Source organism: Mus musculus, chromosome 14, assembly GCF_000001635.26.
Source record: "Mus musculus strain C57BL/6J chromosome 14, GRCm38.p6 C57BL/6J".
NCBI lineage: Eukaryota > Metazoa > Chordata > Mammalia > Rodentia > Muridae > Mus > Mus musculus.
The window spans coordinates 57,509,924-57,523,428 of NC_000080.6; the positions used below are offsets into that span (position 1 = coordinate 57,509,924).

At 44.4% G+C, this 13,505-nt stretch overlaps 1 protein-coding gene across 7 annotated transcripts in view; it reads left to right on the top strand.

The window, feature by feature from the left end:
* Ift88 (intraflagellar transport 88) overlaps window positions 1-8,013 on the top strand; it is a 93,873-nt gene extending 85,860 nt beyond the window's left edge. For 5 of the 7 annotated variants that reach the window (XR_003950838.1, XR_383157.4, XM_006518811.2 and 2 more), the window contains 2 exons: window positions 7,058-7,168; window positions 7,414-8,013. Coding sequence is in view for 4 of the 7 variants with exons in the window: in XM_006518811.2 (XP_006518874.1) it covers window positions 7,058-7,168; window positions 7,414-7,535 (233 nt within the window). In the remaining 3 variants the exon portion in view is untranslated. The remainder of the gene's footprint in view (window positions 1-7,057; window positions 7,169-7,413) is intronic. The other 2 variants (XR_003950839.1, XM_006518810.4) reach the window with 2 other exon arrangements.
* The last annotated feature ends 5,492 nt before the right edge of the window (window positions 8,014-13,505 follow it).

Consider the following 13,505-nt stretch of genomic DNA (forward strand, 5'->3'; position numbering starts at 1 on the left):
GGCCCTTCCCTGGGTGCTGCCGTTTCTCCTCACTTTGGCCTTTTTGTTCCTTATTTTCTAACACCTCAAGCGTGTCAGTCCTGACGTCTTCACCTCATCCTGTCGTCAGGTGTGAACACCTCTGTAAACACCCACCCTGAAATCAGTATATACAAGCTATGGCTGCCCCACCCCAGGACACCCTCAGGCCTGCTGTGCCCCATCTTCAGGCACTCTACCCTTCCATTCCCTTTTAAGGGATCCTGGAGGGAAAGAGCCCCTTCTCCACACCATCGTGGTTAACCTGTGTGTGATTCCTAACAGTTTTTCAGCATGGCAACACTCAGCCTCCACACATCCACAGATCAGATGGGGAAAAAAGCTTTCAACAGGGATCTACATAAAGCCTGCCTTTAGCAAGTGCAGTACCTTAAAAACAAATGCAGGGCCGGGCGTGGTGGCACAGGTCTATAGCCCCAGCACTCAGGAGACAGAGGCAGCTGGGTCTCTGTGAGTTCTGGGATAGTCGGGGCCATGTGGAGGTACCCCGTCTCAAAAACAAACAAAAAATGCAGTGCCGCAAGCTAGCTTTTGAAAGGCTTGTCTAGAAGAATCCAAGGACCCTGGATGTATAAGGATTACCGGTATATATAGCATAGCTGTCTCTGCAGGGTTCACCTGGATGTATAAGGATTACTGGTATATATAGCATAGCTGTCTCTGCAGGGTTCACCTCTTGAGGGCTCTGAGTTTGTTGTTTGGGGTTTATGTTTCCAAACCAGAATAGACTCACCTCTTCCTCCCCATAGTGGCTCCAGAGTCAGAATCCTCCAGAAGGCTTATTAGATTGTCAGAGCCCACTCCCAGTGTTTCAGTACCAAGTCTGAGGAGCTCCCAGCCCTGCTGTTCTTCTGTGGCAACCCAGCCCTGCATGCGGAAGAACCATGGCTCCACTTGAGTTGTTGTCAAAACTCGAGAGTCATGTGGTTACAGGAAAGGTCACTGCTGCTGCTAGCGCAGCCAGCTTCCAGATGTGCCAGTATGTCTTTCCCCTGTCATTGTTACTACAAGGGTGTCACCTCGAGATGCCTCTTTCCATAGTTCCTTGTTTATCCTCACCTACATGATACCTGTTACCATAGCTGTTTTGAGACACTCGCTATGGTGGCCAAGGCTGACCTTCAAACTCGTGGCCGGACTGCTTCAGTCTCCGGTGGACTAGGGCCACAGGAATGCGCAGACTTCTTTTTGAGCTTTACGTTTACAGAATTAACTAAAACGAAGTAAACAAAAATAGTTTTAACCACTTGAAGTAAAAATGCATTGCTCTTCCTTCCACATGCTGAGTTTAGGAGTCACCGTTTAGTAACATACTGATAGACATACAAAAAGAAAAAGATTAAGCCAAGCCACAATGAATGTCAGCATCTGAAGTCAGAGCCACGTGTTCTACAGTCTTCGCAGTCCATACTTTTGCTCTCCATGGATAAACTGAGGCAGAGGAGAACCCTGCCCTCACTGGTGTGCTGGGTCCATTGAAGAAGCCAAGAACCCACCTGCCCATGTCTCCTTCTCATGTGAACCTGTCCTCACGGCACAGGAGGCCTCCTGCTACAACAGTTGTTATCCTGTCATGGTTTTGTGGATTAATTTGAGTACTGTGTTATTAAGGACTTCTTTTAAATTGCTCTTTTTTGTTTGTTTTGTGTAATTTAGTGGCTTGCTGTGTTTTTTGTGTGATTTTGACAATGTCCTGGATGTGAATCCCCCAGTAAAAATGTGTCTTTTATGTTCCAAGTGCTTCTAAAATGAAAAGAAAGCACTATGGCTCAGTGAACAGAAATTCCCTTTTCAGTCAACTTTTTGAGGGACATCTGATTTGGAGATTATAGTCCCAAAAGCGGGCAATTTTTTGTTTTATTTTTTGAACTAGAACAGCTCTCAATATTTTTTCTGGGTTTTTATGGCATTGCAGAGTGTGAAAAGACCACACTCCTGTGCCCCAGGAGTAGAGCAAGCTCCAGATTGTGTCCTGGAGTGGTCACTACAATCATACCAAGGAGGTATTAGACCTGACACCTGAGTCACCTGGAGGGAGGGAGTAGGCCACTCCTGTGGAGAAGCAAGCCCTGAGGGCAGGCTGGAGACTGCCCTGTCTGAGCATTGTTCCTGCCAACCTCACCTTGGGCAGCCCTTCACTCCAAAGATGAAGTTGCTGGTATTGCTGGACACCCTAGTGTCTGACCACTGTGCCCCATGTGGCCTTCTTAGTGATAAACATTAGAGGATAGAGGGACCCACCATGTTGAGGTCCCTCAGTGTCAAAATCAAGAAGAACTGTGCACATGTTAGTACCCACGGTTAGCTGCTCTGCAGGGCATTCCATTTGGTTTAGCAATACTATAAGCCAACCCAGACCATGGATTATCTAGGCTTAAAGCAGAAAGCATCTATATACGTTGTACCAGTGTTCCATCAGACTAAATTATTAGACGTAAGGATTTGAAGGCCATGTTATTGAATGTTCCAAAATATTACTCTTTGCCTTTCCCCAACCTCTGAAAACGATGTAACTCTTTCTTAGCTTGTTATATGTACGAAAAGACTCAGGCCTGTAGTATGTCAAACCCTGCTCAGGCTACGCTTTCTATGATGGTAGTGACAAGTAGTACCTAAGAATTTTCCTTGTTATCAAACTGCTGGTTCCCAGTGGCCTTAGCAAACACACATCCTGAGCTGTGAGAGTCTGTGTCCATGACCCTCTCCTAAAACTGCAGTAGCCTCAGCCACCTCCAAAAGCATCTCCCCTAACAACACTGTGGTTTTGTGGTCCACCTCTATGTCTTCAGTAGAACACATGCCCTTCCTCTGGCCCTTAGCTTGTCCTGAGTTTAAGATCTCTATGGTTAGTTCCCCAGTCCCTGAACTCACTGGTGTCTATGAACTCCTTTGTCAAAACATACGGTAAGTTAGCCTGAGCAAGTCACTAAGCACTTTTGTCATGGTTCCCTGTCAGTAACAGGAGACTGAAAATAGGATCCACCTTCATGGGGTTGCCAAGAGGAAGAAGTGAGCTTACATAGACCAGGCTGGCCTTGAACTCACAGAAATCCACCTGCCTCGGCCTCCTATGTGCTAGGATTAAAGGCTGTGCCACCATTGCTACGAAACACACAAACTTATTTTATTAGTTATTCCCTTGTTTTTCCTTCCTTTGTTTTTCCTTTTGTTTTGAAATAGGTCTTGCTGAGCCAGGTGTGGTAGCAGATGCCTTTAGTCCTAGTGGCAGAGGCAGAGGCAGGCAGTTATCTTGAGTTGGAGGTCACTCTGGTATACATAGGAAGTTCAAGGTTAGCTTGAACTAAAGTCAGAGCTACACAGAGAAACTCAATCTCAGGGGAAAAAAATTAAGAGTGGGGGGAGGGGGGTCCTTGATCTGCAATCCAGGCTAGCCTTCAGCTCTCATTCCTCCTGCCTCAGCCTCCAAAGGGCTGGGGTTTCAGATGTGTACCCCCATGCTCCAGTGAACCTCTCTACTAACAAATAAGTGTCAAGTCCCTAAGCACAGCAGGTGCTCAGTACAGTGCCACTGCCCTTCTGCCTCCCTTCCAGATCTGATTTCTATGTCAGGCATTGAAAATTCTACTCACCCTGTGTTTCTTCTGCTCACCTCTTCACTGAGTCCCTACATAGACACCCTCGCCCCTTGTGAGGGCTGCAAGTGACTGCAGCTGCCAGGGTCAGCTTTCCCCAAGTCTCCTCCAAGTCTTCCCCAGGTCAGCCCACTGTGCTTAGGATGTTTAGATCAACAGGGAAGGGGTGAGGGTGAGGAGCAAGTGCCTGTTTGCATTGGTATTCCAGATGCAGACCCTTCCCCACTTTCCATCACTGTATCTTCTCAGTTTTATATCAGTATCATCTGGGGATGGAAGAAAGGCCAAAAATAACTTTTTAAATGTCTACCAAATTAGGAAATCAGAGTTATAGCTTACAAAAGGGAATCCTTGAAGAACAAATGTGAAAGTATTATAGCCACTATATTCATGACAATATTGTGATGAATAGGCACTTGTATTTTCTTAGAAAAGCTTTGTTTTAGGAAGTACATTTTTTCAAAAATAAGAAGCTGATACCTGACATTGAAGGGTATCTTGGCTTAAGAGAAAGGCAAGGTTGAAGAGTCAGTGGGTATCTGTTGTCCACCAGGTCCCTGATAACTTAGAAGGGCCAGTGTATCCCTGATGAGAGCCATGTCAGTCCAGTCAGTGACAGCAACCACAGGGAGAGAAGATACACACTGTCCTTATGTACATGGAAGTAAAATGTGCAGGCTCGTTGGACTCGAAAGACAGGCCAGCGAACTTATAAAATTAGCATTGCCTTAGAAAAATATCCCAAGAGTGGCCAGCGCAAGACTGTCAAGAGTTTTGTTTTGTTTCTGAATTTGAGTGGGTTTGGTTTTGCTTGTTTTCTTGAGATGGGATCTCCCTGTGTACATGCTCTGCCTATCCTGGAACTTGCTTCATAGCTCAAACGAGGATCAGGTTTTCAGCAGCCCTCCAGCCTCCGACTCATCAGTGCTGGGATTATAGGCACACACACACACACACCCCACTGTGCCCTCAGGATGGGGAGTCTCTATAAACTCAGTGCCTCCCACCCTGCTGTTAGTGCCTGATGATGTTCACCAAGACCTTTAAACTGTCTGAGGTCTTGGGGCCAGAGAGAGGCCTCGGCAGTTAAGAGTACTGGCTGCTCTTGCAGAGGATCTAGATTCAGTTCCTAGTACTGACATGGCAGTGCATAACCATTTGTAACTCCAGTTCCAGGAGATCCAATTTACTCTTCTGGTCTCTTATGCAGGTGGTGAACAGATATACATGCAGGCAAAACATCTATACACATAAAATAATAAAATCAAATGTCCATGTCCTTAATAGAAGTTATTTTTTAAAAGATAATCAGGGTAGACAGATACTAGCTCGATCTGTGAAGTACCTACCATGCAAACACAGGAGGACCCAGGTTTGATCCCCTGAACCCACATAAAGTGCTGTGTGTAGTAGTGCCTGCTTGTGATCTCAGTGCTGGGAGGCAGACACAGAAGGGTCCCTGCAGCTTTGCCAGTAAGAGCCTATTTTAATCAGTGACTGCCAGGCCAATAAAAGACTTTGTTTCTAAAAAGCAAGGTCCAAGGTTGATGAAGTACGCACAAGTGAGCACGCACACACACACACACACACACACACACACATGACACAGGGTTGGGGGACAATGCAGATTCAAACAAAGATTTACACACGCATTTAGCATATTGAGTCCCCTATGGCAGAGTAATCACTGCAGGCCCCTGCTCCCTGCCCAGGACAGGATCTTCTACCAGGCTTTCTGGCTATCTTGTTATGGAGGATTTTGCCTTCGGGAGCCCTAAGATTTGGACACTCTAACACATAACTATTTACAGAGGTGCTGCCAGAGTGCAGGCATAATGTAAACTAGGAAGTGTCCAGAGATCCATAAAATGAGAAAAATGCAAAGAATGTTATTGGATGTTTAAAATGTTTATGAACGTGACTTCATGGAAATATTTAAGATAAAAGCCGCCCTCGGGCTGTCAGGTGCTGTGTCCTTTCCTCTTGTGCAGAGCGCACTGGGGTGCAGCACTCACAACACTGCAAGCAGCACAGTGCAAGGCAAGGAGCCCATGCATGTGGGGTTCTCACTGTCATTCCTTATGCACATGTGACACACACTCAGTCTGCTCAGATCCTTGCTTTTGGATCTGATTTTAAAACCTCACTCTTCTAACCATCTAGAAAATTAACAAAAATGAATTACATTATTTTCTATGTTCTCTTTACAGTTTTTTTTTCTGCCTCGAGTTTATCAACCATTGTAAATAACTTTCATTCTTAACACTGATAGTTACCAGTGGTCAGGGTCTAGGCTAAGTGTTTCCAGGTTCTTGGCCTCTTGAGAATGAAATAAAAGCCCATGTAGATTGCAGAGTAGCAAAGAACCTTTATCAAGCAAATAAGTAGAACAACCGAGCTAAGCACTGTCAGACAAACAGCAGGCCACCCTGCTGAGGGTTCTCAGGGCTCCAGCTTCCCTTTCAGGGCTTCCTATCTTGGAGTTCAACCGAAGGGGGAGCTTGGTTAGTGTGGGATAGTTTAGGTGGTTCTCTCTCTTGCCTGGCAGGTTTCATTATAGAGCCCTTGCTTACAGTGCGTGTCCCTTTCCATAATGCACCTGCTTTTAATCATATGTATGCCCCACTTACACACAGGCATAAGAGGATCTTTAAAAGTTCACTTGGAGGACATACATATTGTACATGTACCCAGAATCAGTCTAAGGTGGATTGGCCCCCTGCCTATAGTTCCCATATGGTATTCTAGGATATGTTCAGTACTACTACTTCTACCAAGGACTATCACAAGGTTGCTCAGGAGAGTGACTTACCATTCTTGTTTAAAGCAGGTATATACACAGCTCTATGCAGGTCAAGGTCCTAGGTTGCTGGCAGGTTGCTAGGTGCATTGTTGAGAGATGGATGTGTGCGTAGCCCAAGTTATCCCCTGTACTCGCCTGCCTTTTCAGGAAGCATATTCTTTGCCTGCTATTCTTGGGAATTTTTATTAAAGAAAGCATCTGGTGGACGTGTATATAGGTAAGCCTTAACCTTACTTAGTTTAGTGACTAGACCTAATATCAAAAAGATCACTCTGTCAATGGAGGCTGGAGAGATGGTTCAGGGGTGAAAACCCCTTGTTGCTTTTGTAGAAGACCTAGGTTCAATTCCCAGCACCATGTGGTGGTTCCCCACCATCTGTAACTCTAGTTCCAGGGGAACGGATGCTTTCTACTGACCTCCACAGACATCAGACGTTCATACAGTGCACATATATACAAAAGTTTTATGCAGCAAAACATTCATATGCATAAATTAAATAAATCTTTAAAAATGTTTTTAAGAATCACTGTCACAAGAAAAAAATAAGAGTGCATATGTAAGAAATGTGGTGTTGTGATTCCTTGGCATGTTAAACAAATGCATTTTTATTTTTGTTTTCAGACAGTGGCCAGAACAATAGTGCCAGTAGTAAGAGTGAACGACTGAGTGCCAAGCTCAGAGCTTTGCCTGGGACAGATGAACCTTATGAAAGTAGCGGTAACAAAGAAATAGGCAAGTGCTGGCCCCCGCCTAGCTCCCGACAACTCCTCCAGCACAGCTGGTCTAAGGAAGACCTACCGGGAGGTGGCAAGTGTGTCCCGGGGAATTGCTGAGAATGTGACATGTGCAGACTGAAGTCACAGCCTTGGAAGAGCATTTCTGTTCACTCTGAGTCATTGGGTTTGCACTGTCTAGATTACTCTCAAGCTGCTTGTTGTCTCTGCTGCTCTAACAGTGTGATCTCTTTTGAAACCTAGATGCCTCCTACGTGGATCCACTGGGCCCTCAGATAGAAAGACCAAAAACTGCAGCCAAGAAAAGAATTGACGAGGATGATTTTGCTGATGAAGAGTTAGGAGATGACTTGCTCCCAGAATAATATAAACTCTAATATGCTCTGTGTGTGTGTGTGTGTCAGAAAACAGCCTCAGATGTTCCTCAGGCACCATCCATCACCTTTTTACATTTGTGGCAGGGTTCCTCTGGCCTGGAACTTGCCATATAGGCAAGACTGGCTGGCTGGCCACCCCATGGGTCTGCTTGTCTCTGCTCCCTGGCTGCAGAGATTTATAAGCACTTGCCACCACATCCAGCTTTCTTTAAATGGACTCTAGGGCTTGAACTCAGGTCCTCCAGCTTGCAAGGCAAGCACTTTTCCAATTGTGCTCTCTCTAGCCAAATAAGTCATTTACCAAAGAAAAGAAATTGCCTTATAAGGTAATATTCATGTTAAACCTGGATCAAATATCCAAACTTTAATTTTGTACACTGGTGAAACTTTCAATAAGTGTGTTTTGTTCTCTGAGGATGGGTTTGTGCTGTCATTTTTTAAAATGGAATAAAAACTATGAAGCTGCTCCCTGAGGCTAATGACTTCCTTATGGCCCACAGCGAGCCAATAAGGCTTGCAGTAGTGAGCTTACTGTATTTCACGGCTTAGAAATTATTAAGATAAATATGATCTTTATTCAAGCAACACTGCCTAGAGTTTAGAAGGTTTTCTTTGGAGTCTTTGGGATTTTGTCTCATTATGAAGATGGTTGGTTCTATTTTGAAGGCAGTGCAAGAAAACAAGTAGAGCAAACACAAACCTGTAACCTTGCTCTTTTTCATGGTTCCCACTAGTAAGTGCAGCGGGCTGTCCCATCCCTTGCTTTGGGTATGAGGCTGAGGCAGGATGGCTGGTGTTTCTTTAGATATGTCTGAGAAGCTCTAGATAGTCCAAAGAATTGGCTGTTCCATCTTACCCATCTTGAGACCAATTCTTCTCAAGGATAGTTGGTCTTGAACTTGTGGGCTCTAAGGATCCTCTTGCCTCACTCAGCCCCTTGAGTAGCTAAGCCTGTAAGCAAATGCCACCTTACCCAAAAATATTTTAAAATATGAGGGTACTGTGGGGTATCCAACCCCAACTAATATATTCCCAATACAACCCCTACACCTAACATTCAGGGAAAATCATGGAAGATGAGGAAGAAAGATTGTGAGAGCAAGAGGACTAGGACATCTGCGTGAGACAATGTCTTCTATATATGAAGAAGAAGCTGCACACATGAGCTCTCAACAATATGGCCACCTGAAAAAGATCAGCATAACCATATCACTAGCTGACATGCCAGTGTGAACAGGGACAATTCCACAGGGTCCCACTTCTAGACGAGCTATAGGTGGTCAGCACCTGTCAGGGAATACTCTCCTCCAGAGATGAACTCCTGAATAAGTGTCCAATCTCAGCTGTCAGTCCTGGCTGGACATACTCATAAAAATAGCTTATATATGTGTGTGTGCACGTATATATACACAATAATAAAAAGGTCATGAATTTGAGAGGTGGACATGAGTTGCAGGGGAAGGGGGAAGGTGATATAGATATATAAAGTTCTCAAAAGATTTTAAAATACACACTCACACGTGCGTACACACACACGCGCACACACAATGTAGATCCATTGAAACAGGAAAGGGCAGGAAAAGCTCACCCCAACCATAGGTATAAAGGAACAGTCAACTTTTACAAAGACAATCTCATGAAGATTTTAACTTTGCCAATAATTATATACTGTGTAGTATATCATCTTGTCAAATAATTATATATCATGTGTTATTATTATTGTCATCTTTGACCTTATCAAAGTCATTTCAATGAGCTATTGGGGGAAGGTCCCAAGCTGGAATACACTGAGCAACAGGAGTAAGACTTTTACAACCAGAGAGCAAAGACACACATACTTTGCTGTCAGAGCAGACAAGGGACAAGCCCAGAGCGTTAACCCCTGGGGTCATAAGGTTCCTAAGATGCTTCATGGAAGACTGAGGGTGTACAAGCTTGAGTGCAAGTGGGCCAGTGTTCATGTGGTGGTGTCGGTGGTGATGGAGGTGGTGATGGCTCGCCTATGTCTCTGGAAGAAAAGGAGAGATTTGATGAGAACAGATCTAAGTTAGTGACCTTGGAGAAGGGGGGAAAGGTGGGAAATGTAATAGGATATTTGTATCGAACCCTGTTAGTATTATCATCTGAATGTGACATGTCCCCACTGGCCTGTGTGTTTGAATGTCCAGTCCCCAGCTGGTGATGTTTTGGGGTGGTCCTATCTCCTTGTCTACTGAGCTGTGAGTTGTCGCGCCCGCTCTCGACCAGCAAGAACGACGCGACCACCAATCCTTCTAACAGCAGTTTATTCAGTCCTGATTCTTCTTATTTATATCTCCCCCGAACCCTGGGCCTCTCACTCCTTTTATACTCTCTCTCATCCACGCACTGCAGGCCACGCCCCCTCGCCAGTCACGAGGCTTCAGCTAATCAGGGCAGCAGGGGCAAATCTCCACCAAATTGGATTCACCTGTATCCTGGTACACCTGCGCAGCACTCAAGATGTTTGTGTCTTATATGAGGAAGTCAGGTGCAAGTCATATGACTTAGCTGCAGTCCCTGGCGCCTTTGGGACTGCCGCCACACCCGCTCCCCACAGTGAGTGAGCTGCTTCTGCCTCTACACTCCTGCATTCCAGTGCTTCCTGCCACCATGCCTTTCTTGCCATTGATTGTATTCTCTTAATCTGAGCCAAAATAAATGTCTCCTTAAAGCTGCTGTTTTCAGGAATTTGGTCAGTGATGAGAAAAACACATAATATAATTAGCTTTTCACTACTGTGACAGAATGCCTGAGCTAACCAATCTAGAGTGGGGGAAGTTTATCTCAGCTTAGTGCTTCTCTGGCTTTAGTCTCTGGTTACTTGGTCCTTGTTATGGTTTGTATATGCTCAGCCCAGGGAGTGGCACTATTAGAAGGTATGGCCCTGTGTCAGTGTAGATGTGGACTTTAAGGCCCTCATCCTAGCTCCTGGAAGCCAGTCTTCCATTAGCAGCCTTCAGATGAAGATGCAGAACTCTCAGCTCTGCCTGCACCATGCCTGCCTGGATGCTGCCATGCTCCCCCGCCTTGATAATGGACTGAACTTCTGAACCAGCCCCACTTAAATGTCCTTATAAGAGTTACCTTGGTCATGGTGTCTGTTCACAACAGTAAAACCCTAAAACAGTCCTATTGCTTTGAGCCTGTACTGGTACTTGTGGTGGTTTGAATGGGAATGGTCCCATAGGCTCATACATTTGAATCACCAGAGAATGGCAGTTTGAAAGGATTAGGAGGTCTGTCTTTGCTGGAGGAAGTATGTCACTGGGGGTGGACTTTGAGGTTTCAAAAAGCCCATTCCAAGCCCAGAGTCTTTCCCTTTTTGTTTTTCTGTGGTTCTGGACGTAGAACTCCCAGCTCCTTCTCCAGCACCATGTCTGCCTGTGTGCCACCATACTTCCTGCCATGATGATAATGGACTAAACTTCTGAACGGTAAACCAGCCCCAATTAAATGCTGTGGTCATTGTATCTCTTCACACAATAGAACACTATGACAGAATATATGAACACAGAACACTATGACAGAACATGTGAGCATAGAGCACTAAGGCATAAAATAGGAACCTAGAACACTATGACAGACATATGAATATAGAACACTATGACAGAACACTATGACAGACATATGAATATAGAACACTATGACAAAACACAGAACATAATGACAGATAACAAATGAACACAGAACACTATGACAGGACACTATGACAGAACATAACAGAACACTATGGCAGAACAAATGAACCTAGAACATTATGACAAAACATGTGACAATAGAACACTATGACAGAACATGTGAACACAGAACACTATGACAGACATATGAACATAGAACACTATGACAGAACATGTGAATATAGAGCACTAAGGCCGAATATATGAACATAGAACACTATGACAGACATATATGAACATAGAACACTATGACAGAACACAGAACATTATGACAGAGAACATATGAACACAGAACACTATGGCAGGACACTATGACAGAACATAATACTATGGCAGAACAAATGAACCTAGAACACTATGACAGAACATATGAACCTAGAACACTATGACAGATATACGGACACAGAACATTATGACAGACATACAAACATAGAACATTATGACAGAAGATGTGAACATAGAGCACTAAGGCAGAACAAATGAACATAGAACACTATGACAGAGCATGTGAACACAGATCACTATGATAGAACATATGAACACAGCATTATGATGGACATATGAATATAGAACACTATGACAGAACATTATGTCAGAACATATGAACATAGAACACTATGACAGAACATGTGAACATAGAACACTATGACAGAACATATGAACACAAAACACTATGATAGAACATGTGAACACAGAATACTATGACGGACATATGACTATAGAACACTATGACAGAACACAGAACACTATGACAGACATACAAACACAGAACACTATGACAGAACATGTGAACATAGAACTCTTTGACAGAACATGTGAACACAGAACACTATGACAGACATATGAACATAGAACACTATGACAGAACATGTGAGCATAGAGCACTAAGGCAGAAAATAGGAACCTAGAACACTATGACAGACATATGAATATAGAACACTATGACAGAACATAGGAGCCTAGAATACTATGACAGATATATGAATATAGAACACTATCACAATACTGGAAGTGCATCATGGTGGAACAGCCCCATTAATCTCAGGGTTTACCCCTTCAAGGACAGAGCCCCAGGGACTACCTTGTATACATAGACCTTGGAGGACATTTCTCCAAACCAGAAAAAAAATTGCTAATCTGAGCCAGATGCTAGTCCCAGCTTTTCTGCATTGATTCCGAGAGACTGAACCCTGGTCCTCATGTTTGTATAGTAAGCACTTTAGTGGCTGAGCCATCTCCCCAAACCATGTGTGATTTTTTTTTTTTAAAGAGCTTAGTGCAGACAAGTACTGCAGAATAATGGAGCACCAAAGGACTGTAAGAATATGATAATAAAGATGAGCAATGAAACTGGACTCGAGAAGATATGAGGAGGGAAAGTTTCGATGTGAGTGGAAAACGGCATGATCTGAAGATAGAGGTGCAGGACAGGACATGGGTGATCACTGGAATCAGATCCAAGGATGCGGTCAGCTGTTTCTGATGAGGAGACCTTGGATATGGCCACACAATTTAATGTCAAAGATCAGACTGGGTTGGTGGAGGACGAAACTGCAAGTGGGCACTCAGAACCAGTACGGGTTGATGGTGCAGGATTAAGAAGCAGAACCCAAACCCTGTCTCGAAAAAACAAAACAAAACAAAAATAAGCAGAACACATAATGAAAGGTCCAAGTGCTAAAAATCTCCATGAATGGGAGGAGCTGGGTGCATGGCAGCTGTGCGGATTGCTATGTGAGGAGCCTCTGAGGAGAGAAAATGTCTGCACGTGCACCTTACTCAGAAATCCAAGGTCAGGATGGAACGAGCCAATCCCACACTGGCTTTGGAAGCTTTGGAGATGCCCAGCGGTTAACATTGGCCATCATTCTCACTGAGGACCAGGGTTCAATTCTCAGCACTCTAATAGGCCACTTACAACCCACCTGTGATACCAATTCCAAGAGATATGATGCTCTCTTCTAGCCTCATGGGCACCTGAAAGATTGCTTTTGCAGCTTTGCTAGACTTGGAACAGCCAAGTGAAGCCACTTGGAACTAGTGTCAGATGGCTGTGAGCCACCATTTTGGTACTAGCAACCAAACACAGGTCCTCTGCAAGACAGCCAGTGCTCGTAACTGGATTAATCTTTAAAATATCTTTAGAATTGTGTAAAAAGTCACGTGTGTGATAGCACACACACTACAATGCACATGCAGGTCAAGATGGATGGATGTGCAGGTCAGAGGACAGCTTTGTGGAGTGGGTTCTCTCCTCCCA